Raw genomic sequence first — 27,899 nt, forward strand, 5'->3', positions numbered from 1 at the left:
GTATTCAGGTGCAGCGGTGTCTCTTATGTTGTGTATTCAGGTGCAGCAGTGTCTCTGTTGTGTTTTCAGGTGCAGCGTCTTGTGGATGCATGGGAGGAGGATGGGGGGTTGTCTGTCGACTCGGAGTCTAATCAGCTGAAGCCCCTGATTGGCATAGTGACGTCATGTGGCAGCGATGGGGGGTTCATCACCCAGACCACCTACTTCCCCCGCTCGACTGTCTGCGAAGGTAATGCCAGGAATAACCCTGACACCTGGGCCTGTAATGTGACTGGGCTCTCCTGCCTGGAATAACCCTAACCCTGACACCTGGACCTGTAATGTGACTGGGCTCTCCTGCCTGCAATAACCCTTACCCTAACCCTAACCCTGACACCTGGACCTGTAATGTGACTGGGCTCTCCTGCCAGGAATACAGCAGTGTGCAGGTGGAGGGGTCCCTGAGAGGGGGCACTGTGCTGTTTAGAGAAGCTGGCTCTCCTCTCTCGTGTGTGTACAGTGTGAAGTGTGCTCCAGGGTTCAGTAGTGGCTGAGAGGGGGTGCTGTGCTGCTTGGGGAAGCTGGCTGTCCTCTCTCGTGTTTAGGCACTGACAGCGTGAAGTGTGTTCCAGGGTTCGAGCCAGTGAAGGGGGACTGGGTCCAGGCACAGTACTTCATCAGCCCCACACAGTGGTCCAGCCAGGCCCGGTCTGTGGTGCCGCTGCGGTACCGGAGAATCGACAAGGTGAGAGCTCCTTTTGTTACTCCTCCCTTACAGTTCATGCTCCTCAGGAGGTAGGAGGCAGGAGGATGTACAAAAACAGAAATGCACAGAAACGCGACACTCGTGTAAATGTGAGCCTGCATTTCTGTATCCCTGCTGGCGGTCTCTAAGACGACAAAGGTCATGTGATGTTGAGTTCTTGTGTTGGGCAGGATGTGGGATTGCCTGCAGCATCCCCAGACCTGCAGTGTTGCTCAAGCTTTCAGTGTGTCTGCAGATTGTCTTGAGGAGCATTTATTCTGCTCTCCCTGATTAAAGTGAACAAGGAGAGCCTCAAGCCAAACCAAGCCTCTGAAGATTGACACGGTGATCAGGACTGACTGCTTCTTGTCCTCTCTGTCTGTCTCAGGTCCGAGTGTCCAGTCTGTACGGCCGCAATGGAGTGCTGGGAGACTCTGTATTCTTCACGCTGGACTCTCTTCGTGTCCCGGGGGGATACTGCCCCTCCCCTGGGGATCTGGTCAATGTGGTGGTGGTGGAGAGCTCTCAGTCCTGCTACTGCTGGAGAGCTCTGTGCATGGCACCCGTCCACCGGAGCAGGTAGTTCAGCTGGCAAAGCACAGCAGTGTTGGGAGAGTTGTTACACTGACGCTTTCATTCTTATCTGTTGGACTGAAAGAGGCTGTTTCTGGAGCTCCCAAGTGACTCATCCGGTAAAGGCGCTCAGATTAGTGCAGGATGCACCCTATAGCCTGAACGTCGTCAGTTGGAGTCCAGGCTATTCCACCGCCGGCCATGGACGGGAGCTCCCAGGTGGCGGTGCACAGTTGGTCGAGAGCCGCCCGGGGGGGGGGGCTTGGTTCACCGCACACCAGCGACCTCTGGCTGGGTGCCTGCAGGCTTGCCTGTAAGCTGCCCAGAGCTGTGTTGTCTTCCAAGACTGTAGTTTTGAGGTGGCTGCATGGTGGTGGTGGTAACGGAAAGCTGAGCCTAAAAATAATTGGCTATTCTAAATTGGGAGAAAATGATAAAAAAAAAAAACAATTGGCGACTACTAAATTTAAAAAAAAAAGTGTCCATTTCCAGTAATGTCACGATGGTAGCTTGCAGGGGAATGCCAGATGAATTGCGTTGTAGTTTCATGGTCTGAAGCAGAGATGAGAGGCCAGACTGTGAAGGCTGGTCTCTGACTGCAGTGCCCCCTGCTGTCTCTCCGCAGCGTGTGCACTCCAGAGGAGGAACCCCCCCTGGAGTCGGAGCACCAGGTCCTGCTGAGGAACAAGGGCGGCCTGGAGGTGAGCAGGATGACCAGCTTCGGGAGCCTCCTCCTGGGCCAGGACAAGGACCTTCTGGTGTGGATCGAGTGAGTGAGCAGGGAAGGGACGCTGCAATGTGTGGATCGAGTGAGCAGGGAAGGGATGCTGCAATGTGTGGATTGAGTGAGCAGGGCAGGGACACTGCAATGTGTGGATCGAGGGAATGAGTGAGCAGGGCAGGGACGCTGCAACGTGTGGATTGAGTGAGCAGGGCAGGGACGCTGCAATGTGTGGATCGAGTGAGTGAGCAGGGCAGGGACACTACAATGTGTGGATCAAGTGAGCAGGGAAAGGATGCTGTAATGTGTGGATTGAGTGAGTGAGCAAGGAAGGGACGCTGCAATGTGTGGATTGAGGGAGCAGGGCAGGGACACTGCAATCTGTGGATCAAGTGAGCAGGGCAGGGACGCTGCAATGTGTGGATCAAGTGAGCAGGGCAGGGACACTGCAATCTGTGGATCAAGTGAGCAGGGAAGGGACGCTGCAATGTGTGGATCGAGGGAGCAGGGCAGGGATGCTGCAATGTGTGAATCGAGGTAGTGAGCAGGGACGCTGCAATGTGTGGATTGAGGGAGCAGGGCAGGGACGCCGCAATGTGTGGATTGAGGTAGTGAGCAGGGACGCTGCAATGTGTGGATTGAGGGAGCAGGGCAGGGACGCTGCAATGTGTGGATCGAGTGAGTGAGTGAGCAGGGAAGGGACGCTGCAATGTGTGGATCAAGTGAGTGAGTGAGCAGGGACGCTGCAATGTGTGGATTGAGTGAGCAGGGCAAGGACGCTGCAATATGTGGATCAAGTGAGCAGGGCAGGGATGCTGCAATGTGTGGATCGAGGGAATGAGTGAGCAGGGCAGGGATGTTGCAACATGTGGATTGAGTGAGCATGGCAGGGACGCTGCAACGTGTGGATTGAGTGATTGCAGCATCCCTGCCCTGTGTGGATCGAGTGAGTGAGCAGGGCAGGGACACTACAATGTGTGGATCGAGTGATTGTGCAGAGCAGGGACGCTGCAATGTGTGGATCGAGTGAGCAGGGCAGGGACGCTGCAATGTGTGGATCGAGTGAGTGAGCAAGGAAGAGACGCTGCAGTGTGTGGATTGAGGGAGCAGGGCAGGGACACTGCAATCTGGATCGAGTGAGTGAGTGAGCAGGGACGCTGCAATGTGTGGATCGAGGGAGCAGGCCAGGGACGCTGCAATGTGTGGATCGAGTGAGTTAGCAGGGACGCTGCAATGTGTGGATCGAGGGAGCAGGGCAGGGACGCTGCAATGTGTGGATCGAGTGAGTGAGCAGGGACGCTGCAATGTGCATTGAGTGAGCAGTGAAGGGACGATGCATTGTGTGGATCGAGTGATTGTGCAGGGCAGGGACGCTGCAATGTGTGGATCAAGTGAGTGAGTGAGCAGGGACGCTGCAATGTGTGGATTGAGTGAGCAGGGCAAGGACGCTGCAATGTGTGGATCGAGTGATTGTGCAGGGCAGGGACGCTGCAATGTGTGGATCGAGTGATTGTGCAGGGCAGGGACGCTGCAATGTGTGGATCGAGGGAATGAGTGAGCAGGGCAGGGATGTTGCAACATGTGGATTGAGTGAGCATGGCAGGGACGCTGCAACGTGTGGATTGAGTGATTGCAGCATCCCTGCCCTGTGTGGATCGAGTGAGTGAGCAGGGCAGGGACGCTGCAATGTGTGGATCGAGTGAGTGAGCAAGGAAGAGACGCTGCAGTGTGTGGATTGAGGGAGCAGGGCAGGGACACTGCAATGTGTGGATCGAGTGAGTGAGTGACTGAGCAGGGACGCTGCAATGTGTGGATCGAGTGAGTGAGCAGGGCAGGGATGCTGCAATGTGTGGATCGAGTGAGTTAGCAGGGACGCTGCAATGTGTGCATTGAGTGAGCAGTGAAGGGACGATGCATTGTGTGGATCGAGTGATTGTGCAGGGCAGGGACGCTGCAATGTGTGGATCAAGTGAGTGAGTGAGCAGGGACGCTGCAATGTGTGGATCGAGTGAGTGAGCAGGGCAGGGACGCTGCAATGTGTGGATCAAGTGAGTGAGCAGGGCAGGGACGCTGCAATGTGTGGATCGAGGGAATGAGTGAGCAGGGCAGGGATGCTGCAATGTGTGGATTGAGTGAGCAGGGCAGGGACGCTGCAATGTGTGGATCGAGTGAGTGTGCAGGGCAGGGACGCTGCAATGTGTGGATCGAGTGATTGTGCAGGGCAGGGACGCTGCAATGTGTGGATTGAGGGAATGAGTGAGCAGGGCAGGGATGCTGCAACATGTGGATTGAGTGAGCATGGCAGGGACGCTGCAATGTGTGGATCGAGTGAGCAGGGCAGGGACGCTGCAATGTGTGGATTGAGGGAGTGAGTGAGGGCAGGGACGCTGCAATGTGTGGATCAAGTGAGTGAGCTGGGCAGGGACGCTGCAATGTGTGGATTGAGTGAGCAGGGCAAGGACGCTGCAATGTGTGGATCGAGTGATTGTGCAGGGCAGGGACGCTGCAATGTGTGGATCGAGTGAGTGAGAGGGCAGGGACGCTGCAATGTGTGGATCGAGTGAGCAGGGCAGGGACGCTGCAATGTGTGGATTGAGTGAGCAGGGCAGGGACACTGCAATGTGTGGATTGTGGATCGAGTGATGTGTGAGTGAGCAGGGCAGGGACGCTGCAATGTGTGGATCAGGGACGCTGCAATGTGTGGATCGAGTGGGCAGGGATGCTGCAATGTGTGGATCGAGTGAGTTAGCAGGGACGCTGCAATGTGTGGATCGAGGGAGCAGGCCAGGGACGCTGCAATGTATGGATCGAGTGAGTTAGCAGGGACGCTGCAATGTGTGAATCGAGGGAGCAGGCCAGGGACGCTGCAATGTATGGATCGAGTGAGTGAGCAGGGATGCAGCAATGTGCATTGAGTGAGCAGTGAAGGGACGATGCATTGTGTGGATCGAGTGAGTAAGCAGGGCAGGGACGCTGCAGTGTGTGGATTGTGTGAGTGAGTGAGCAGAACAGGGACGCTGCAATGTGGATCGCTGGCATTGATTCACAGACTCTGTGGTGCAGGTGCAATACACGCCGTGGGGGAATGTGTGGCTGCCTTAGTCTGTAGCCTAGAGAGAGAGAGAGAGAGAGAGAGAGAGCACATTTCAGAGGCCCTGAGTGGCCAAGAACTGTGCTTGTGGGTGATATACAAACACGTTATTTGTCAATACAGCCTTCCTGTGGAATAGTAAATACAAACACGTTATTTATCAATACAGCCTTCTTGTGGAATATTAAATACACAGTGCTTGGTTACTGAGCTCTGTTGTTGACTGTTGACAGCTGACAGCTGTGAGCTTACGATCCGGGAAAAGAACACCTTAATGGCACTTTACAAGAAGATCTTAGCCTGGAGTTTAATGGCTCTCTTACAAGATATTCTTAACCTGGAGTTTAATGGCTCTCCCAAGAAGTTATTAGCCTGGAGTTTTGACACTGTATTGTTGGTTTGATGACAGTGTTTCTTTTCTAGGTTTTGTACACTTTAATGTTACACTGAATACACTCACCCCACCATGTCAGTGTTATAATGTATTCTTGTTTTTTTCTGATGGCTGTTTCAGGAACAAAGGGGCGAAGGCGCAGACACTGCTGAGCTGTGGGTTCGCAGGCTGGGACCGAGACAGACAGTTCAAACTGCACTTCCCTGAGGAAGAGGAAGAGCCAGAGCTGTGGCCCTCCCCTCCCCTGGATCCAGCACTCCCAGTACAGGGGCTCTGCTCCCCAGTCTGTCCCAGCTTGATAGCCCCATCCCAGTCTGTACTCGGGGTCTACCAGGCCTTCCCTATGACCTTCATGGCCTGTGTGCAGAGCCCCTACAGGGGGCAGGGCATGCTGTCCTTCTACCCGCTGGGAGGGTACTGCCTGTACCCAGCTGCCCTGCTGCTGAGGCCCAGCCTGGGCTTTGCAGGGAGGGGGGAGAAGTGGGGAGCAGCCTACACCGTAGCAGAGGGGTCCGAGAGCAGTGGGGTGCAGAGAGGGGAGAGGGAGTGTGGTACAGCTCCTCCGGTGGCAGTGCGGTTCGACAGTGCTGGGGTTCAGGGAGGAGGAGCCTGGGCGGGAGATGGGGAGTGGGGTACAGTGTCAGGAGGAACAGCAGCTCCTGAAGCACAGGAGAGCAGAGGAGTGGAGGAGCCAGTGAGCTCGGGTTCAAGGGAGATCAAGACTGACATCATGCCAGGAGAGAAGATGGCCATTACCATCCGCTGTGAAGCAAAGTGAGTACTGGGGTAGCCGTTTCCCGGGCGATGGGGATGTGTCCCGGGCGATGGGGCTGTATTCTGGGAGATGGGGCTGTGTCCCTGGCGATGAGGCCGTGTCCCTGGCGATGGGGATGTGTTCCGGGCGATGGAGCAGTGTCCCTGGCGATGGGGCTGTGTCCCGGGAGATGGGGCCGTGTCCCGGGAGATGGGGCCGTGTCCCTGGAGCTGGGGCTGTGTCCCGGGTGATGGGGCCATGTTCCGGGTGATGGGGCCATGTCCCTGGCGATGGGGATGTGTTCCGGGCGATGGGGATGTGTCCCGGGCGATGGGGCTGCAGTGAATGTATATAACATTTCTAAATGTATCTGCTGAAACTCTTCTATAATGTTGAAAGTTATTGAGAGTATCAGTTTCTTGGTATATATTGCAGATCTGTTTTTTGCAAATCGGTCCTGCTCTAATTCGTCACGTTGCCGGTAGCTCTAGTCTTGCATTCACATTCTAGTTTGCATGTTGCTGACAGACTGGGGGGGTTCCTGGAGAGAGATCAGTCCTGACCTTGGTGTCGAGGCCTCTCTCTGTTCTTCACCTCTCCGGTCCCTCAGCACAGAGATCCATTGAGCCGGTCTCTGCACAGCTGTGCTGCTTTCTGCTGGGTGGGGCTCATTGGCATGTGGCTGCACTACACTGAGGGTCCTGGCCAGTGTGGGCAGTTGGAAATACAATACTACTGTATGGGGGCTGCAGTTTGTCTCATGGTCTTGTTAGTTGACTGTAAATGAATGGTAGCTCTGAATGAGTTCCAGGTACAGGGCTGCTGTTGGGAGCTTCTGCAGCAAGAGAAGTAGTGAAACAAGCCAGGTTAGAAGAAACTGTATACCAGTATTAAAGACCAGGGGCCTGCGGTATAACCAAGCCTCTCCTGCTGTGCAGTGTGCTGCTGCTTGCCTTGCAAGATCCCAGTGGTCTGTCGTTAAGCCTCTTGCATTGGGTAGCATGTTGCTGGATGCTAATGCATGCGGTTCTGTGTCTTGCAGGAACCTGGGCTGCTGTCAGGAGCTCCTGCTGCTGCACTTCACAAGCTTCTCTATCGGGCGGCTTCTGGTTGTGAGAGTGCAGAGCGAGGAGGAGAGCCTCATTCTGGCTAGCTCTCCGTACGTACCAGCCAATCAGCTCCCAGCACAGCCGACGAGGCCACAAGCCAAGAAAGGCATCACTGTGCTCCCCGCCTGCCTGCCTCCCAGGTATCCAAGCCACGGCTTCTCCAGCGCCACCCGTAACCAGAGAGCTGCTCACACCACTACCTTCAATAACCAGAGCTGCTCACACACTACCTTCAATAACCAGAGCTGCTCACACACTACCTTCAATAACCAGAGAGCTGCTCACACACTACCTTCAATAACCAGAGAGCTGCTCACACCACTACCTTCAATAACCAGAGACACACTACCTTCAATAACCAGAGAGCTGCTCACACACTACCTTCAATAACCAGAGAGCTGCTCACACCACTACCTTCAATAACCAGAGCTGCTCACACCACTACCTTCAATAACCAGAGAGCTGCTCACACCACTACCTTCAATAACCAGAGAGCTGCTCACACCACTACCTTCAATAACCAGAGAGCTGCTCACACCACTACCTTCAATAACCAGAGAGCTGCTCACACCACTACCTTCAATAACCAGAGAGCTGCTCACACCACTACCTTCAATAACCAGAGCTGCTCACACACTACCTTCAATAACCAGAGCTGCTCACACCACTACCTTCAATAACCAGAGAGCTGCTCACACCACTACCTTCAATAACCAGAGATCTGCTCACACCACTACCTTCAATAACCAGAGAGCTGCTCACACCACTACCTTCAATAACCAGAGAGCTGCTCACACCACTACCTTCAATAACCAGAGAGCTGCTCACACCACTACCTTCAATAACCAGAGAGCTGCTCACACCACTACCTTCAATAACCAGAGAGCTGCTCACACCACTACCTTCAATAACCAGAGAGCTGCTCACACCACTACCTTCAATAACCAGAGAGCTGCTCACACACACTAGCTTCAATAACCAGAGAGCTGCTCACACCACTAGCTTCAATAACCAGAGAGCTGCTCACACCACTACCTTCAATAACCAGAGAGCTGCTCACACCACTACCTTCAATAACCAGAGAGCTGCTCACACCACTACCTTCAATAACCAGAGAGCTGCTCACACCACTACCTTCAATAACCAGAGAGCTGCTCACACCACTACCTTCAATAACCAGAGAGCTGCTCACACCACTACCTTCAATAACCAGCGACCTGCTCACACCACTACCTTCAATAACCAGAGATCTGCTCACACCACTACCTTCAATAACCAGAGAGCTGCTCACACCACTACCTTCAATAACCAGAGAGCTGCTCACACCACTACCTTCAATAACCAGAGAGCTGCTCACACCACTACCTTCAATAACCAGCAGATCACACCACTACCTTCAATAACCAGAGCTGCTCACACCACTACCTTCAATAACCAGAGACCTGCTCACACCACTACCTTCAATAACCAGAGATCTGCTCACACCACTACCTTCAATAACCAGAGAGCTGCTCACACCACTACCTTCAATAACCAGCGACCTGCTCACACCACTACCTTCAATAACCAGAGATCTGCTCACACCACTACTTTCAATAACCAGCGACCTGCTCATACCACTACTTTCCACCCCACACCATATCACAGCCCAGTTCTTTCTATAATCGCAGAGTTCCTCACGCCACCCCACAGCCCAGTCCTTTCTATAATCGCAGAGTTCCTCACGCCACCCCACAGCCCAGTCCTTTCTATAATCGCAGAGTTCCTCACGCCACCCCACAGCCCAGTCCTTTCTAGAATCACAGAGCTGCTCACTCCACCCCACAGTGCATGCAAGTTTTCTGATTGAACCCTCAGGTTTTCGAAGAGGCACCTTCCTAATTTCCTGGGCCAGTACCCGATCCCGCAGAAGCTGAGGGAGTGCTTTGAGCTGAAGAATGACGTGCTGGTTGCTGAACCAGAGCTTGCAGAGGTAAGCAGGACCAGAGGAGTCTGAGACAGACTTCAGCTGGGACCCTCCCTGTCTCTAAAGTCTTGTGAACCCAGCTGAGTTGAGAAGGGGGCTGGAATTAAGACAACAGTGAGGATTTTGCAGATGAAATGGATCTGTTGAGGCTAGTGGCAAGAATTGGCACTAGAGATTCTGAACCCCGCTGCTGAGGTGAGCTGGAAAGCTGTGGAACAGCTCGTGCAGACGGTTGTGGATCTTGTGTGCAGTGGATACGATTCAGCCGGCTGGTGTTCCCTTGTGTCACGCTGCCTTCTCTCTCCTCACAGCCCCTCGGCAGGTCAGTCTTCAGGTCTCGCTTCTCAGCCCTGCTGTGGCTGGAGGAGCTGCATGCGGAGAGCGAGATGAAGGAGTTCAGCCTCAGCGGAGCCTTCCTGAGGAGGAGTGCCAGCTACCTGCAGCTGGAGGTGCCCGGTGTGTCCGAGGGCAGACCCAGCGCCAGCGTCGGTACGGGGCAGGGACACTGTTACACACTTAGCAGCACTCAATAGAGGGGTTCTAAAGGAACTTCACAATTCAATGACAAGCCTCTCGACTACAACAATTAGATGAGAGCATTTCATTTTTAGAGAGCATAAAGAAAAGATAGAAAAAAGAAAGTGTGAGGATTGGGGAGAGTAGGTTTGAGATCGTCGGTGAGAATGGATCTAGTGTAGTGGTGGGTTCTGTTATTGATGGGGGCTCCCTTGTTTTTCTTACCTGTGATGTTTTGGTTGCATGTGAAGGGGTGCTGTTTGAAATCATGGCCCTGTTGGATGAAGTGCAGGGAGGCTGGAGGGGGGCTGGACTCCCAGTGTTCACAATCATCTATGTTTTGTGCAAATCTGATGGGTACTGATTTTCTAGTCTCACCAAGTTACTGTTTTACAATAAGGCCCCATTCACACTTGGCTGATATTCCGTTTTCCGGTACGGCTTGTTTGAGTTTGGAACGTGAAAGCTCTAAACGTTCCCGGGAATGATTAAAACGAACCGTCCCGAGACCACATGAAAGAGGAGGTGGTCTCGGCACGGCTGCATCCGCTCTGGGGGCAGGTTGCTTATTTTTGCTTCAGTGTGAAAAAAAAATGTTCTCAGTTCAGTTGCGAACTGAAAGTGCACCAAAGTGTCAATTATATTGAGTTCAGTAGCTGCTGTAACTCAGTTGGAACTAAAACCAGAAGAATCGTGTATACAATAGTATTATTGCCATCACTGTAGCATACCCTGAAATTGAAGATGTCACTTCATGGAGATGAAGAAAAGCATTCCATTGCCTCTTCTGCAGCTGTAGAAATATTGTACTTCTGCTTTAGAGAACTGTGATATCGGATGGTAAAACTTTAAAAGTAATTTTTTTTAAAAAAGATAAAAAAAAACAAAAAAACGCCACATTTAAAACAATCGAGAATCAAGAATATTTAACTGTCATATATGTTATATTAGGTGGTCCTATGTAGTAAACAAATGATAACTTGAGATTTGTTTTCGTAGTCATGCCAGTAGCTGAGAGACTCCGGGTGAGGTTTTGTGCAAACAGAAGATCCCACAAGAAGATAGTCTAAAAGCGAAGTAGGCTATAATAATAATACAGGGTTTTATTTCCTTCACGCTTCTCTCATGCACTGGTTTCATTTGAATGGTAGTTTTACTTTAATTTGTAAATTGTAACGTGAAAACATTTTAATTAAGATGCGTATTTGTCCCAGTGCTATAAAGAAAACAATTGCATTGTGTTCGGTTTTGCCAAAATCGTAATATTTCAAGTGCATCATATAGATGAGCTGCATAAGGACCTTTCTACCACAGAATAGAATATGTCAAAAAAAATGCATGAGACAAGTGGCTTATGAACAGCAAGTGCAAAACGTTTTATTATTAAATTACGGCCTCCAAATTCGTGTGTTTTTACATATCATGTATCAAACTGTACGAGTTTTGTTTTATTTGCTATGTTGTGCTCTCAGCACAACTGCAGATGTGTAATGTGAAAGGGAAGTGTTCTCGGAACACTTGAAAAGATGGAAGAGAACTCAGTACATTTCCAAGTGTACTCGGCATACATCCAGTGTGAAAGAGAAACGATCCGAGGAGGTTTCCACTGAAATGTGTCGAGCACACTTGGTAAGAGTACCGTACTCTGTAAGTGTAAGTGTTCCCAGTGTGAAAAGGGGGTAAATGGTGTGATACAAGAATGTGAATCTTAACCTGTTTCAACATTTGAAGTATGTTAAAGTTGCAGTTTTCAGATGTAGACCTTTTCAGATTTTTTTTCATGCAGTTTTTTTCCCCAGGAGATAAAGTGATCCTGAGGAAGCCAATAGAAAACTGTGCTGAGGTGGAGTATATAGCCTACATCACTGAGGTAATGTATGTTTTTATAAAGCATACTGTATACATTGTCCACCACCTCACCCTGTAGCTCCTGTGTTACCCAGCTTCTGATGTGTTCTCTGTCTCAGTGTGGCTTCCCTAACACCCTCCTCAGACTCAGTGTTGTCTTTGCAGATTAACGATGAGGAACTGAGTCTGAGAGTCAACTGTGAGTTTCACCACAACTACCTGGGAGAGCCCCTCGATGTGGAGTTCACCTTCAACAGGTGACATGGTTTATTTAGATTTCCAGAAAGCTTTTGACAAAGTCCCGCACAAAAGATTAATTCTCAAACTGAACGCAGTTGGGATTCAAGGAAACACATGTACATGGATTAGGGAGTGGTTAACATGTAGAAAACAGAAAGTACTGATTAGAGGAAAAACCTCAGAATGGAGTGTGGTAACCAGCGGTGTACCACAGGGATCAGTATTAGGTTCTCTGCTATTCCTAATCTACATTAATGATTTAGATTCTGGTATAGTAAGCAAACTTGTTAAATTTGCAGACGACACAAAAATAGGAGGAGTGGCAAACACTGTTGCAGCAGCAAAGGTCATTCAAAATGATCTAGACAAGATTCAGAACTGGGCAGACACGTGGCAAATGACATTTAATAGAGAAAAGTGTAAGGTACTGCACGCAGGAAATAAAAATGTACATTATAAATATCATATGGGAGATACTGAAATTGGAGAAGGAATCTATGAAAAAGACCTAGGAGTTTTTGTTGACTCAGAAATGTCTTCATCTAGACAATGTGGGGAAGCTATAAAAAAGGCTAACAAGATGCTCGGATACATTGTGAAAAGTGTTGAATTTAAATCAAGGGAAGTAATGTTAAAACTGTACAATGCACTAGTAAGACCTCATCTTGAATATTGTGTGCAGTTCTGGTCACCTCGCTATAAAAAAGATATTGCTGCTCTAGAAAGAGTGCAAAGAAGAGCGACCAGAATTATTCCGGGCTTAAAAGGCATGTCATATGCAGACAGGCTAAAAGAATTGAATCTGTTCAGTCTTGAACAAAGAAGACTACGTGGCGACCTAATTCAAGCATTCAAAATTCTAAAAGGTATTGACAGTGTCGACCCAAGGGACTTTTTCAGCCTGAAAAAAGAAACAAGGACCAGGGGTCACAAATGGAGATTAGACAAGAGGGCATTCAGAACAGCAAATAGGAGGCACTTTTTTACACAGAGAATTGTGAGGGTCTGGAATCAACTCCCCAGTAATGTTGTTGAAGCTGACACCCTGGGATCCTTCAAGAAGCTGCTTGATGAGATTTTGGGATCAATAAGCTACTAACAACCAAACGAGCAAGATGGGCCGAATGGCCTCCTCTCGTTTGTAAACTTTCTTATGTTCTTAACAGGTAACCCGGCCGGTACAGCGGCTCGCCTTGTACAGGTAACCCGGCCGGTACAGCGGCTCGCCTTGTACAGGTAACCCGGCCGGTACAGCGTCTCGCCTTGTACAGGTAACCCGGCCGGTACAGCGGCTCGCCTTGTACAGGTAACCCGGCCGGTACAGCGGCTCGCCTTGTACAGGTAACCCGGCCGGTACAGCGGCTCGCCTTGTACAGGTAACCCGGCCGGTACAGCGTCTCGCCTTGTACAGGTAACCCGGCCGGTACAGCGGCTCGCCTTGTACAGGTAACCCGGCCGGTACAGCGGCTCGCCTTGTACAGGTAACCCGGCCGGTACAGCGGCTCGCCTTGTACATATAAAGGTGTGATTCAGATCCGTGAGTTTTGGCAGTGAGTGGATGTACCTGGTTGTGACACAGGGATGCCAGGTATTAAATTGCTTTCTCTTGTGTAATGTAATGTTCTGGATGCTGTTGGTGGTCAGTAGCTCAGACTGTCTGGTAAGATTTCTCTTTGTCTCTGTCACAGACTGACCATGCGGAGATGCCACGCTGCCCTGGATCAGGCAGAGCACCTAAGGGACACAGGTGAGCACAGAGCCACTGAGAGGAAGGGGGGCACGTCACTGCAGTGCCAGCGTCAGCGTGTGACTGTCGGGTCACAGCGGTGCCAGCGTGTGACTGTCAGGTCACAGCGGTGCCAGCGTCAGTGTGTGACTGTTTGTCTTTCAGTCCTGTTTCCCGAGTGCGTCGTGGTTCAGACACCCCAGCTGAGCCTAGCCTGGGAAGAGGAGAGAGAAGGAGACTCTCAGGAGGTGAGGAGAGAAGGGAAGCAGTCTCAGTCAAGAATGTTCTCTTTCACTGTGATAATTCACTGCGATCATTCACTGCTGCTTTTTCTCTTACTCTATGTCTCTGTTTCTATGTCTTAGTCTTTCCAGGAAAAGGGAATGTTACAGAATGATGGCCAGAACACAGAGACACTGTGTGCGGACATGGTGTCTGTGGCAACGCAGACTCGACTAGGTGAGGTGGTCTCTAGTGGTGGGAGGGAGGCAGTGTGGATTCGGGGTCTCTAGTGGTGGGAGGGAGGCAGTGTGGATTCGGGGTCTCTAGTGGTGGGAGGGAGGCAGTGTGGATTCAGGGTCTAGTGGTGGGAGGGAGGCAGTGTGGATTCAGGGTCTCTAGTGGTGGGAGGGAGGCAGTGTGGATTCAGGGTCTCTAGTGGTGTGAGGGAGGCAGTGTGGATTCGGGGTCTCTAGTGGTGGGAGGGAGGCAGTGTGGATTCAGGGTCTCTAGTGGTGTGAGGGAGGCAGTGTGGATTCAGGGTCTAGTGGTGGGAGGGAGCCAGTGTGGATTCAGGGTCTTTAGTGGTAGGAGAGAGGCAGTGTGGATTCAGGGTCTCTAGTGGTGGGAGGGAGGCAGTGTGGATTCGGGGTCTCTAGTGGTGGGAGGGAGGCAGTGTGGATTCGGGGTCTCTAGTGGTGGGAGGGAGGCAGTGTGGATTCAGGGTCTCTAGTGGTGGGAGGGAGGCAGTGTGGATTCAGGGTCTCTAGTGGTGGGAGGGAGGCAGTGTGGATTCAGGGTCTCTAGTGGTGGGAGGGAGGCAGTGTGGATTCAGGGTCTCTAGTGGTGGGAGGGAGGCAGTGTGGATTCAGGGTCTCTAGTGGTGGGAGGGAGGCAGTGTGGATTCAGGGTCTCTAGTGGTGGGAGGGAGGCAGTGTGGATTCAGGGTCTCTAGTGGTGGGAGGGAGGCAGTGTGGATTCAGGGTCTCTAGTGGTGGGAGGGAGGCAGTGTGGAGTCAGGGTCTCTGTGGTCTAGTGGTGGGAGGGAGGCAGTGTGGATTCGGGGTCTCTAGTGGTGGGAGGGAGGCAGTGTGGATTCAGGGTCTCTAGTGGTGGGAGGGAGGCAGTGTGGATTCGGGGTCTCTAGTGGTGGGAGGGAGGCAGTGTGGATTCAGGGTCTCTAGTGGTGGGAGGGAGGCAGTGTGGATTTGGGGTCTCTAGTGGTGGGAGGGGGGCAGTGTGGATTCGGGGTCTCTAGTGGTGGGAGGGAGGCAGTGTGGATTCGGGGTCTCTAGTGGTGGGAGGGAGGCTGTGTGGATTAGGGGTGGGGGCTGAGCTCCCGGTACTGACTGCTCTGGTCTCTGTTCAGGTGGATCCCCTCATGAGTCGGGCCCTAGGAAGAGGGGGGACCAGTTCTTTAACCCCTCTCTGAACCCCCACCAGAGAGCCGCAGTGAAGCGCATTCTGGCTGGAGAGTGCCGGCCCACCCCCTACATCCTCTTTGGACCCCCAGGGACCGGCAAGACCATCACCCTCATCGAGGCAATACTGCAGGTACCAGCGGCCCTGACTGCAAGCGTGTGGACGGCTACGTGAGTGTGAGAACACTGTAGTGGCCACAGGGCGACTCTAACATATCCTTTAATAGTCAACAACATCAGTGAATCCTGTCCCAACAGTCATGAACGTCACAAATCCTGTGTGTCTGACCCTCCCTCTTCCCTTTGTGCCTCAGATCCATCACAAGCTGTGTGACAGTCGTGTGTTGGTGTGCACTCCCTCAAACAGCGCTGCAGACCTGCTCTGCACCCGTCTGCACCAGAGCGGACACCTGCACTCCGGAAACCTGGTCCGTGTCAACGCCATGTGCAGGTCGGAGGAGGTACTGTAGCCTCACAGAACCCGGACTCTGTGGGCTTCTTGCAGGGTTAGGAGTTGTTGGACTGACCCTGTCTCTGTTTCTCCCTCAGAGCATCCCTGAGATGTTGAAGCCATACAGCCGCGCCGGGGAGGATGTTCGCCAGGCCGCCTATCACCGCGTGGTCATCAGCACCTGCAGCAGCGCCGGCATGTTCTACCAGCTCAGGATCAGGTACCAGAAACGACCAGGGCACAGCGAGCTGGCTCCCAGTTCACTTTGTGTGGCACACGCTTGGTTTAAGCATTCGTTCTGTTGAGCTCCTCTTGTTCCTCTCTCAGGGTCGGGCACTTCACCCACGTGTTCATCGACGAGGCCGGCCAGGCCAGCGAGCCAGAGAGCCTCATTCCACTAGCACTCGTCTCTGAGGACGACGGACAGGTGAGTACAAACCTCTCCTGTCTGTCTGAGCCTAGAGAGCGACTCCCAACATGTGTATGCAGTCAGTCCTGTCTGTGATCTCTAACCAGTCCTGTCTCTGTTGGTGTTTCTCTCTGTGTGCAGATAGTCCTGGCCGGAGACCCGATGCAGCTCGGTCCGGTGGTGAAGTCGAAGCTGGCTTCAGCGTTTGGATTGGGCCGCTCCCTCCTGGAAAGGCTGATGAGCCTCCCCCTGTACTCCCGGGATGAAAAGAGCTACGGCCCCCATGGCGCCTACAACCCCCTGCTGGTGAGGTGTAGTACTGTGTGCTTCTGTTGGTTTGTTGCTTATCACAGTAGACTGTCAAACACAAACTGGATCAAACGGAAACTCAAATTCCCAATCGATGGCTAGAGGGCTCCACCTGCTGTCTAAATACAGAAAGGCACTTTGCATTCCAATGGTGTTTTAATTCTCTAGTTCTGTTTCCCTTCATTAGGAGTTCGAAAGATGCTGTGCTTTAGAATTCCATATCAATTCTCTGTCACTTCCCATCCTAACAGTCCTGTTCCATGTTGTTCTTGTGCAAAGACATGTCCAGTCCTGAAAACAATGTGCTGACTGACTACTAAGTTCCGATTTGAAATAGTGTGGGAGGCCTCCCACAGCACGGGGAGGGACTTCTGTTGCAGAGCCGTTTCACCCATTCCATGTTTTCACAGGATCTTGATCAGCCCCAGTGCACACGTATTGAAGCTCAGGTTTGTTGTTAAACGCTTAGTGAAACCAGGACTGGATGAAAGCTCTGTGCAGTGGCGGTCTCATTGCCATGCTTGCGTGATTGTGTGTCATTATTGGCTGGTTTGGTCTCCCAGGTGACGAAGCTGGTGAGGAATTACCGCTCCCACGAATCCCTGCTGGAGCTGCCATCGAGACTCTTCTACCAGCGCGAGCTGGAGGTGGGGGCGACCCGGGAGGTGGTGTGTGCGCTGCAGGACTGGAACCGCCTGCCCAGGAAGGGCTTCCCCCTGCTCTTCCACGGAGTGCGGGTAACACTGCCCGTCCTCACAAGGGGAGCGTCTCCTCACAAGCACATTACAGTGCTACAGCATTTCCTCACAAGCACATTACAACTGCAGCATCTCCTCACAAGCACTTTACAGCTGCAGCATCTCCTCACAAGCACATTATAGTGCTGCAGCATCTCCTCACAAGCACATTACAGCTGCAGCATCTCCTCACAAGCACATTATAGTGCTGCAGCATCTCCTCACAAGCACATTACAGCTGCAGCATCTCCTCACAAGCACATTATAGTGCTGCAGCATCTCCTCACAAGCACATTACAGTGCTACAGCATCTCCTCACAAGCACATTACAGCTGCAGCGTCTCCTCACAAGCACTTTACAGCTGCAGCATCTCCTCACAGCACGTTACAGTGCTGCAGCATCTCCTCACAAGCACATTACAACTGCAGCATCTCCTCACAAGCACTTTACAGCTGCAGCATCTCCTCACAAGCACTTTACAGCTGCAGCATCTCCTCACAAGCACTTTACAGCTGCAGCATCTCCTCACAAGCACATTACAGCTGCAGCATCTCCTCACAAGCACATTACAACTGCAGCATCTCCTCACAAGCACTTTACAGCTGCAGCTTCTCCTCACAAGCACATTACAGCTGCAGCGTCTCCTCACAAGCACTTTACAGCTGCAGCATCTCCTCACAAGCACTTTACAGCTGCAGCATCTCTTCACAGCACGTTAGTGCTGCAGCATCTCCTCACAAGCACTTTACAGCTGCAGCATCTCCTCACAAGCACATTACAGCTGCAGCATCTCCTCACAAGCACTTTACAGCTGCAGCATCTCTTCACAAGCACGTTACAGTGCTGCAGCATCTCCTCACAAGCACATTACAGCTGCAGAGTCTCCTCACAAGCACTTTACAGCTGCAGCATCTCCTCACAGCACGTTACAGTGCTGCAGCATCTCCTCACAAGCACATTACAACTGCAGCGTCTCCTCACAAGCACTTTACAGCTGCAGCATCTCCTCACAAGCACTTTACAGCTGCAGCATCTCCTCACAAGCACTTTACAGCTGCAGCATCTCCTCACAAGCACGTTACAGCTGCAGCATCTCCTCACAAGCACATTACAGCTGCAGCATCTCCTCACAAGCACTTTACAGCTGCAGCTTCTCCTCACAAGCACATTACAGCTGCAGCATCTCCTCACAAGCACTTTACAGCTGCAGCATCTCTTCACAAGCACGTTACAGTGCTGCAGCATCTCCTCACAAGCACATTACAGCTGCAGCGTCTCCTCACAAGCACTTTACAGCTGCAGCATCTCCTCACAGCACGTTACAGTGCTGCAGCATCTCCTCACAAGCACATTACAACTGCAGCATCTCCTCACAAGCACTTTACAGCTGCAGCTTCTCCTCACAAGCACATTACAGTGCTGCAGCATCTCCTCACAAGCACATTACAGTGCTGCAGCGTCTCCTCACAAGCACTTTACAGCTGCAGCATCTCCTCACAAGCACGTTACAGTGCTGCAGCATCTCCTCACAAGCACATTACAACTGCAGCATCTCCTCACAAGCACTTTACAGCTGCAGCATCTCTTCACAGCACGTTACAGCTGCAGCATCTCTTCACAGCACTTTACAGCTGCAGCATCTCCTCACAGCACGTTACAGTGCTGCAGCATCTCCTCACAAGCACATTAGTGCTGCAGCATCTCCTCACAAGCACATTACAGCTGCAGCATCTCCTCACAAGCACATTACAGCTGCAGCGTCTCCTCACAAGCACTTTACAGCTGCAGCGTCTCCTCACAAGCACTTTACAGCTGCAGCATCTCCTCACAAGCATGTTCTGAAGCATGCAGATTGCCTTTGCAGTCACACACCCGGACACTGATGCGGTTCCTAACTGGGAGGGGAGGGGTTTTTTGAAGAATAGCTCCTCTGTGTGTGTGTGTGTGTGTGTGTGTGTAGGTTGAGGTTGCTGTGGGGTGTGTGTGTGTGTAGGTTGAGGTTGCTGTAGCGGGGTGTGTGTAGGTTGAGGTTCTTGTGTGTGTGCTGTGAGGTGTGTGGGTGTGTGTGTGTAGGTTGAGGTTGCTGGGTGGGTGTGTGTGTGTAGGGTGTGTGGTTGTGTTGGGTGTGGTGTGTGTGTGTAGGTTGTGTGTGTGTGTGTGTGTGGTTGTGTGTGTGTGTGTGTGTTGTGTTGTGTGGGGTGTGTGTGTAGGTTGAGGTTCTTGTGGGGTGTGTGTGTGTAGGTTGTGGTTAGGTGGCCTGTGGGGGTGTGTGTGTAGGTTAAGGTTGCTGTGGGTGGTGTGTGGGTGTTGTTTGCTGTAGGTTGGGTTGTGTGTGTGTGTAGGTTGAGGTTGCTGTGGGGTGTGTGTGTGTAGGTTGAGGTTGCTGTGGCGTGTGTGTGTAGGTTGAGGTTGCTGTGTGTGTGTGTGTGTGTAGGTTGAGGTTGCTGGTGGTGTGTGTGTGTGTAGGTTGAGGTTGCTGTGTGTGTGTGTGTGTAGGTTGAGGTTGCTGTGGGGGGTGTGTGTGTAGGTGAGGTTGCTGTGGGGTGTGTGTGTGTGGGTTGTGTGTGTGTGTGTGTGTAGGTTGAGGTTGCTGTGGGGTGTGTGTGTAGGTTGAGGTTGCTGTGGGTGTGTGTGTGTGTAGGTTGAGGTTGCTGTGGGTGTGTGTGTGTGTTAGGTTTGTGTGTGTGTGTGTGTGTGTGTAGGTTGAGGTTGCTGTGTTGTGTGTGTGTAGGTTGAGGTTGCTGTGGGGTGTGTGTGTGTAGGTTGAGGTTGCTGTGGGTGTGTGTGTGTAGGTTGAGGTTGCTGTAATGTGTGTGTGTAGGTTGAGGTTGCTGTGGGGTGTGTGTGTAGGTTGAGGTTGCTGTCCCCACAGGTGTTGTCACGGTTGTGGTAGCGTGGTGTCATTAGGTTGAGTTTCTTGTGGGGTGTGTAGCATGAGTTTGCTGGGCGTGTGTGGTGTTGGTTGAGGTTGGTGTGTGGTTCTCTTAGGTGCTGGTGGGGTGTTGTGGGTTGAGGTTCTTGTGGGTTGTGTGTGTAGGTGTGAGGTTTGCTGTGGGGGGGTGTGTGTAGTGTAGGTTGCTGTAGATGTTGTGTGTAGCGTGTGTGTGGGTGGTGTGTGTGTGATGTTCTTGTGGGTGTGTTGTGTAGGTGAGGTTGTGTGTGTGTGTTGTAGGTTGAGGTGTTGCTGTGGGTGTGTGTTGTGTTAGGTTTGAGTTGCTGAGGGGTGGGGGTTGCTGTGGGGTGTGTGTGTGTAGGTTGAGGTTCTTGTGGTGTGTGTGTGTAGGTTGAGGTTGCTGTGGGGTGTGTGTGTGTAGGTTGAGGTTGCTGGGGTGTGTGTGTGTAGGTTGAGGTTGCTGTGGGGTGTGTGTGTGTAGGTTGAGGTTGCTGTGGGGTGTGTGTGTGTAGGTTGAGGTTCTGTGTGTGTGTGTAGGTTGAGGTTGCTGTGGGGTGTGTGTGTGTAGGTTGAGGTTGCTGTGGGGTGTGTGTGTAGGTTGAGGTTGCTGTGGGGTGTGTGTGTGTAGGTTGAGGTTCTGTGGGGTGTGTGTGTGTAGGTTGAGGTTGCTGTGGGGCGTGTGTGTGTAGGTTGAGGTTCTTGGGGGTGTGTGTGTAGGTTGAGGTTGCTGTGGTGTGTGTGTGTAGGTTGTGTGTGTAGGTTGAGGTTGCTGTGGGTGTGTGTGTGTAGGTTGAGGTTTGTGGTGTGTGTGTGTGTTAGGTTTGAGGTTCTTGTGTGTGTGTAGGTTGAGGTTGCTGTGGGTTGTGTGTGTGTAGGTTGAGGTTGCTGTGGGGTGTGTGTGTGTAGGTTGAGGTTGCTGTGGGTGTGTGTGTGTAGGTTGAGGTTGCTGTTGTGTGTGTGTAGGTTGAGGTTGCTGTGGGGTGTGTGTGTGTAGGTTGAGGTTGCTGTGGGGTGTGTGTGTGTAGGTTGAGGTTCTTGGGTGTGTGTAGGTTGAGGTTGCTGTAGCGTGTGTGTGTAGGTTGAGGTTGCTGTGGGGTGTGTGTGTAGGTTGAGGTTGCTGTGGGGTGTGTGTGTAGGTTGAGGTTGCTGGTGGGTGTGTGTGTGTAGGTTGAGGTTGCTGTGGGGTGTGTGTGTGTAGGTTGAGGTTGTGTGTGTGTGTAGGTTGAGGTTCTTGTGTGTGTAGGTTGAGGTTGCTGTAGCGTGTGTGTGTAGGTTGAGGTTGCTGTGGGGTGTGTGTGTGTAGGTTGAGGTTGCTGTGGGGTGTATGTGTGTGTAGGTTGAGGTTGCTGTGGGGTGTGTGTGTGTAGGTTGAGGTTGCTTTGTGGGGTGTGTGTGTGTAGGTGTGAGGTTCTTGGGGGTGTGTGTGTGTGAACACAACGGGGTTTGTCTGTAGATGTTGTACACCAACTCCAACGACACCCCACCCACACATTGAGGTTTGCACCCTACACCCCGTTTGTGGTGTACTCCAAGGTTGCTTGTGGGATTGTGTGTGTGTTGAGGTTGAGGTTGCACCCCACCACACACACACAGTGTGTGTGTGTAGGTTGTGTGTGTGTGTGTGTGTGTAGGTTGAGGTTGCTGTGGGGTTGTGTGTGTGTAGGTTGAGGTTGCTGTGTGTGTGTGTAGGTTGAGGTTGCTGTGGGGTGTGTGTGTAGGTTGAGGTTGCTGTGGGGTGTGTGTGTGTAGGTTGAGGTTGCTGTGGGTGTGTGTGTGTAGGTTGAGGTTGCTGTGGGGTGTGTGTGTGTAGGTTGAGGTTGCTGTGTGTGTGTGTAGGTTGAGGTTGCTGTGGGGTGTGTGTGTGTAGGTTGAGGTTGCTGTGGCGTGTGTGTGTAGGTTGAGGTTCTTGTGGGGTGTGTGTGTGTGTGTAGGTTGAGGTTCTTGTGGGGTGTGTGTGTGTAGGTTGAGGTTGCTGTGGGGTGTGTGTGTAGGTTGAGGTTGCTGTGGGGTGTGTGTGTGTAGGTTGAGGTTGCTGTGGGGTGTGTGTGTGTAGGTTGAGGTTGCTGTGGGGTGTGTGTGTGTAGGTTGAGGTTGCTGTGGGGTGTGTGTGTGTAGGTTGAGGTGGGGTGTTGTGGGTGTGTGTGTGTGTGTAGGTTGAGGTTGCTGTGGGGTGTGTGTGTGTAGGTTGAGGTTGCTGAGGGGTGTGTGTGTAGGTTGAGGTTGCTGTGGGGTGTGTGTGTGTAGGTTGAGGTTGCTGTAGCGTGTGTGTGTAGGTTGAGGTTGCTGTGGGGTGTGTGTGTAGGTTGAGGTTGCTGTGGGATGTGTGTGTAGGTTGAGGTTCTTGTGGGGTGTGTGTGTGTAGGTTGAGGTTGCTGTGGGGTGTGTGTGTGTAGGTTGAGGTTGCTGAGGGGTGTGTGTGTGTAGGTTGAGGTTCTGTGGGTGTGTGTAGGTTGAGGTTGCTGAGGGTGTGTGTGTAGGTTGAGGTTGCTGTGGGTTGTGTGTGTGTAGGTTGAGGTTGCTGTGGGGTGTGTGTGTGTAGGTTGAGGTTCTTGTGTGGGTGTGTGTGTGTGTAGGTTGAGGTTGCTGTGGTGTGTGTGTGTAGGTTGAGGTTGCTGTGGGGTGTGTGTGTGTAGGTTGAGGTTGCTGTGGGGGGTGTGTGTGTGTAGGTTGAGGTTCTTGGGTGTGTGTAGGTTGAGGTTGCTGTAGTGTGTGTGTGTAGGTTGAGGTTGCTGTGGGGTGTGTGTGTGTAGGTTGAGGTTGCTGAGGGGTGTGTGTGTGTGTAGGTTGAGGTTGCTGTGTGTGTGTGTAGGTTGAGGTTGCTGTGGGTGTGTGTGTGTGTAGGTTGAGGTTGCTGTGGGGTGTGTGTGTGTAGGTTGAGGTTGCTGTGGCGTGTGTGTGTAGGTTGAGGTTGCTGTGGGTGTGTGTGTGTGTGTAGGTTGAGGTTGCTGTGGGGTGTGTGTGTGTGTAGGTTGAGGTTGAGGTTGCTGTGGTGTGTGTGTGTAGGTTGAGGTTGCTGTGGGTTGTGTGTGTGTAGGTTGAGGTTGCTGTGTGTGTGTGTGTGTAGGTTGAGGTTGCTGTGGGTTGTGTGTGTTCTTGGGTGGTGTGTGTAGGTTGAGGTTGTGTGGGTGTGTGTGTGTAGGTTGAGGTTGCTGTGGGATGTGTGTGTAGGTTGAGGTTGCTGTGGGGTGTGTGTGTGTAGGTTGAGGTTGCTGTGGGGTGTGTGTGTGTAGGTTGAGGTTGCTGTGTGTGTGTGTAGGTTGAGGTTGCTGTGGGGTGTGTGTGTGTAGGTTGAGGTTGCTGTAGGGGTGTGTGTGTAGGTTGAGGTTGCTGTGGGGTGTGTGTAGGTTGAGGTTGCTGTAGCGTGTGTGTGTAGGTTGAGGTTGCTGTGGGTGTGTGTGTGTAGGTTGAGGTTCTTGTGTGGGTGTGTGTGTGTGTAGGTTGAGGTTGCTGAGGGGTGTGTGTGTGTGTAGGTTGAGGTTGCTGTAGCGTGTGTGTGTAGGTTGAGGTTGCTGTAGCGTGTGTGTGTAGGTTGAGGTTGCTGTGGGTGTGTGTGTGTGTAGGTTGAGGTTGCTGTGGGGTGTGTGTGTGTTGGTTGAGGTTGCTGTGGGGTGTGTGTGTAGGTTGAGGTTCTTGTGGGGTGTGTGTGTGTGTAGGTTGAGGTTGCTGAGGGGGTGTGTGTGTGTAGGTTGAGGTTGCTGTAGCGTGTGTGTGTAGGTTGAGGTTGCTGTAGCGTGTGTGTGTAGGTTGAGGTTGCTGTGGGGTGTGTGTGTGTAGGTTGAGGTTGCTGTAGCGTGTGTGTGTAGGTTGAGGTTCTGTGGGGTGTGTGTGTAGGTTGAGGTTGCTTGTGGGGTGTGTGTGTGTAGGTTGAGGTTGCTGTGGGGTGTGTGTGTGTAGGTTGAGGTTGCTGTGGGGTGTGTGTGTGTAGGTTGAGGTTGCTGAGGGTGTGTGTGTGTGTAGGTTGAGGTTCTTGGGTGTGTGTAGGTTGAGGTTGCTGTAGCGTGTGTGTGTAGGTTGAGGTTGCTGTGTGGGTGTGTGTGTGTAGGTTGAGGTTTCTGTAGGGGGTGTGTGTGTAGGTTGAGGTTCTTGAGGGTGTGTGTGTAGGTGTGAGGTGTGTTGTGTGTGTGTGTGTGTGTGTGTAGGTTGAGGTTGCTGTGGGGTGTGTGTGTGTGTAGGTTGAGGTTGCTGAGGGATGTGTGTGTAGGTCGAGGTTGCTGTGGGGTGTGTGTGTGTAGGTTGAGGTTTCTGTGGGGTGTGTGTGTAGGTTGAGGTTCTTGAGGGGTGTGTGTGCATAGGTTGAGGTTGCTGTGGGGTGTGTGTGTGTAGGTTGAGGTTCTTGAGGGTGTGATGTGTGAGTTGAGGTTCTGTGGGTGTGTGTGTTTGTAGGTTGCTGTTGCTGTAGCGTGTGTGTGTAGGTTGAGGTTCTTGGGTGCGTGAAGGTTGAGGTTGCTGTAGCGTGTGTGTGTAGCTTGAGGTTGCTGTGGGATGTGTGTGTGTTGGTTGAGGTTGCTGTAGCGTGTGTGTGTAGCTTGAGGTTTCTGTGGGGGGTGTGTGTGTAGGTTGAGGTTTCTGTGGGGGGTGTGTGTAGGTTGAGGTTCCTGTGGGTGTGTGTGTGTGTAGGTTGAGGTTCTTGTGGGGTGTGTGTTTGTAGGTTGAGGTTGCTGTAGCGTGTGTGTGTAGGTTGAGGTTGCTGTGGGTTGTGTGTGTGTAGGTTGAGGTTGCTGTGGGTTGTGTGTGTGTAGGTTGAGGTTTCTGTGGGGGGTGTGTGTGTGTAGGTTGAGGTTGCTGTGGGGTGTTTGTGTGTATGTTGAGGTTGTTGTATGCTCATGTATAACCTCCCCAGTCTGCTGCAGGGCTCGGAGATGCGGGAGGGCCGTAACCCGTCCTGGTTTAACCCAGTTGAGGCCGTGCAGGTGATGATGTACTGCTGTCAGCTGGCGAAGCGTCTCTACAAACCCATCTCTCCGTCTGACATTGGAATTATCACCCCCTACAGGAAACAGGTGGGAGTGCAGCCCTGGGGTTCTGACCTCACGTTTTGCCATTCGTCGTTGTTGTGTCTCTCTCTGTCTCTGTCCCACTCTCTCTTATTCTATCTCTCTCTGTTCACAGGTAGAGAAGATCAGAGTCCTTCTGCAGAGGGTGGGTCTGATGGACATCAAGGTTGGCTCTGTGGAGGAGTTTCAGGGCCAGGAGTTCCTGGTCATCCTCATCTCCACGGTACAGAATAATTACACAGAGTGCAGAGTGCAGGCACAGCATGAGTATACCATGAATACACACAGTGCGTACACACACCATGAATGCACACAGTGCAGACACACCATGAATACACACAGTGCGTACACACACCATGAATACACACAGTGCACACACACCATGAATACACACAGTGCGTACACACACCATGAATACACACAGTGCAGTACACACACCATGAATACACACAGTGCGTACACACACCATGAATACACACAGTGCAGTTCACACACCATGAATACACACAGTGCAGACACACACCATGAATACACACAGTGCAGACACACACCATGAATACACACAGTGCAGACACACACCATGAATACACACAGTGCGTACACACACCATGAATACACACAGTGCAGACACACACCATGAACACACACAGTGCAGGCACACCATGAATCTGCAGTGCTGGGTACCTCATGGCTGCTTGTCACAGGTGCTTGTGTGGCAGCACTATGGGGTCTGTAACTCCGCTCTCTCCGGGTCGTAGGTGCGTTCCAATGAGGACCGGCTGGATGAAGACGTGCAGCATGTTCTGGGTTTCCTCTCAAACCCCAAGCGCTTCAATGTGGCCGTCACACGTCCCAAAGCCCTGCTGATCGTGGTGGGAAACCCCCATGTGCTCATCAAGGTCAGCGTGCTTCGATTCGTGATTCAGGGAGGCTGGCAGAAACGTGAATGAATAATACTGCTGCTGCTGCTAATACTATAATACTACTACTATAATACTACCACTAATAGAGTAATAATACTACTACTAATACTGTAATAATACTACTATACTACTGCTAATAATACTAATAATACTATTACGCTACTGCTAATAATACTATAATAATACTACTGCTAATACTATAATACTACTAATATTACTACTATGATACTAATAAGTACTGGTGCTACGTGAAGTACAGGATGATACTACTGCTAGTACAGGATGCTTCCTAAAGTACTGGATGCTCCACGTGAAGTGCAGGATGCTCCCCTGAGGTGCAGGATGCTTCCTATAGCGTGAGGTGCAGGATGCTCCCTATAGCGTGAGGTGCAGGATGCTCCCTATAGCCTGAGGTGCAGGATGCTCCCTATAGCCTGAGGTGCAGGATGTTCCCTATAGCGTGAGGTGCAGGATGCTCCCTATAGCGTGAGGTGCAGGATGCTCCCTATAGCGTGAGGTGCAGGATGCTCCCTATAGCGTGAGGTGCAGGATGCTCCCTATAGCGTGAGGTGCAGGATGTTCCCTATAGTCTGGACGTCGCCAGTTCGAGTCCAGGCTATTCCACTGCTGACCGTGGAAAGGGAGCTCCCAGGGGGTGGCTCACAATTGGCAGAGCGCCGCTGGCTTGCCTGGAAGCTGCTTGGAGCTGCGCTGTCCTTCGACGCTGTAGCTCTGAGATGGCTGCATGGTGAGTCTGCAGTGTGTAAAGAGGCGGTCGGCTGATGACACACACTTTGGAGGACAGCATGGTTTTGTCTTCATCTCCAGTCAGCGCGGGGGTTGCAGCGGTGAGCCAGGCTTAAATTTCAATTTGGGGAGAAAATGGGGTAAAAAAAAAAAATTAAAGAAAATTGGCGATTCCAAATTAAAATAAAAAGTACTACAATAGTACTACTACTCCTATAAAAGCACTACTAATATTACTACTAATACTGTAATAATACTACTATTACTACTATAATACTCTCAGACCCTCTGACTCATTTCAGGACCCGTGTTTCGGGGCGCTGCTGGAGTACTCCACTCTCAACGGGGCCTTTCTGGGCTGCGACATCCCCCCTGAGCTGGCAGCCAGGAGCAAGTGAGTGTGTCTCTGCCTTCCTCTCCTCTCCTCCCTCTCTCTCCAAAGTCAGTGTCTCTCTTGCTGCCTTCCTCTCTTCTCTTCATTCTACAGGTTCACACTCTTTATTGCTCTCTCTTCCTCTCCTCTTCATTCCTCTGGTTCACACTCTTTATCTGGTTCACACTCTTTATTCTCTCTTCCTCTCTCTCTTCCTCTGCTCTCTCTTCATTCATCTGGTTCACACTCTTTATTGCTCTCTTCCTCTCCTCTTCATTCATCTGGTTCACACTCTTTATTGCTCTCTTCCTCTCCTCTTCATTCGTCTGGTTCACACTCTTTATTGCTCTCTCTTCCTCTCCTCTTCATTCGTCTGGTTCACACTCTCTATTGCTCTCTCTTCCTCTCCTCTTCATTCTTCTGGTTCATACTCTTTATTGCTGTCTTCCTCTCCTCTTCATTCGTCTGGTTCTCGTTCTTCGATCTGCATCAATAAACAGGGCGCTTGATTTCTATTGAATCTGAAACACAGGGTTTTTCAATCTCCATCAGTAAACAGGGTTATTGATTTGTATTGAATCTGAAGCACAGGGTTCCTCGATCTGCATCAGTAAACAGGGCACTTGATTTCTCTGCCCCTAGGTGTGGCTCAACGAAGAGGAATCAGAACCCCACCCCTGCCCCCAACCACTCTACTGTGTCTCACGAAGGGCCCGACTCCTGATCTGTGCCTCTGGGAGCTGGGAGAGCCTGCCTAGGA

At 51.7% G+C, this 27,899-nt stretch overlaps 1 protein-coding gene across 1 annotated transcript; it reads left to right on the forward strand.

Annotated features, from left to right (window-relative positions):
• The first annotated feature begins 789 nt into the window (after positions 1-789).
• Positions 790-27,899, forward strand: LOC121318977 (RNA helicase Mov10l1-like). Its single transcript, XM_041256217.1, has 23 exons — positions 790-834; positions 1,113-1,303; positions 1,923-2,066; positions 5,624-6,277; positions 7,300-7,506; positions 9,224-9,338; positions 9,644-9,821; positions 11,648-11,718; positions 11,862-11,953; positions 13,625-13,683; positions 13,828-13,910; positions 14,028-14,121; positions 15,251-15,435; positions 15,617-15,763; positions 15,852-15,973; positions 16,081-16,180; positions 16,304-16,468; positions 17,035-17,208; positions 24,953-25,102; positions 25,212-25,319; positions 25,855-25,995; positions 27,069-27,160; positions 27,782-27,899. Exons 1-23 carry the CDS (start codon positions 790-792, stop codon positions 27,861-27,863), a joined length of 3,399 nt encoding a protein of 1,132 aa, XP_041112151.1. The 3' UTR covers positions 27,864-27,899.

Source organism: Polyodon spathula, chromosome 7 (genome assembly GCF_017654505.1).
Source record: "Polyodon spathula isolate WHYD16114869_AA chromosome 7, ASM1765450v1, whole genome shotgun sequence".
Taxonomy (NCBI): Eukaryota; Metazoa; Chordata; class Actinopteri; order Acipenseriformes; family Polyodontidae; genus Polyodon; species Polyodon spathula.

Excerpts from the sequence above, each read along its gene's own strand:
- LOC121318977 (XM_041256217.1), top strand. The coding sequence starts at position 790 with ATGTACAAAAACAGAAATGCACAGAAACGCGACACTCGTGTAAAT. Across the intron at positions 6,278-7,299 it reads ACCATCCGCTGTGAAGCAAA|GAACCTGGGCTGCTGTCAGG; the intron begins GTGAGTACTGGG and ends TGTGTCTTGCAG. Across the intron at positions 13,911-14,027 it reads GAGAAGGAGACTCTCAGGAG|TCTTTCCAGGAAAAGGGAAT; the intron begins GTGAGGAGAGAA and ends TCTATGTCTTAG.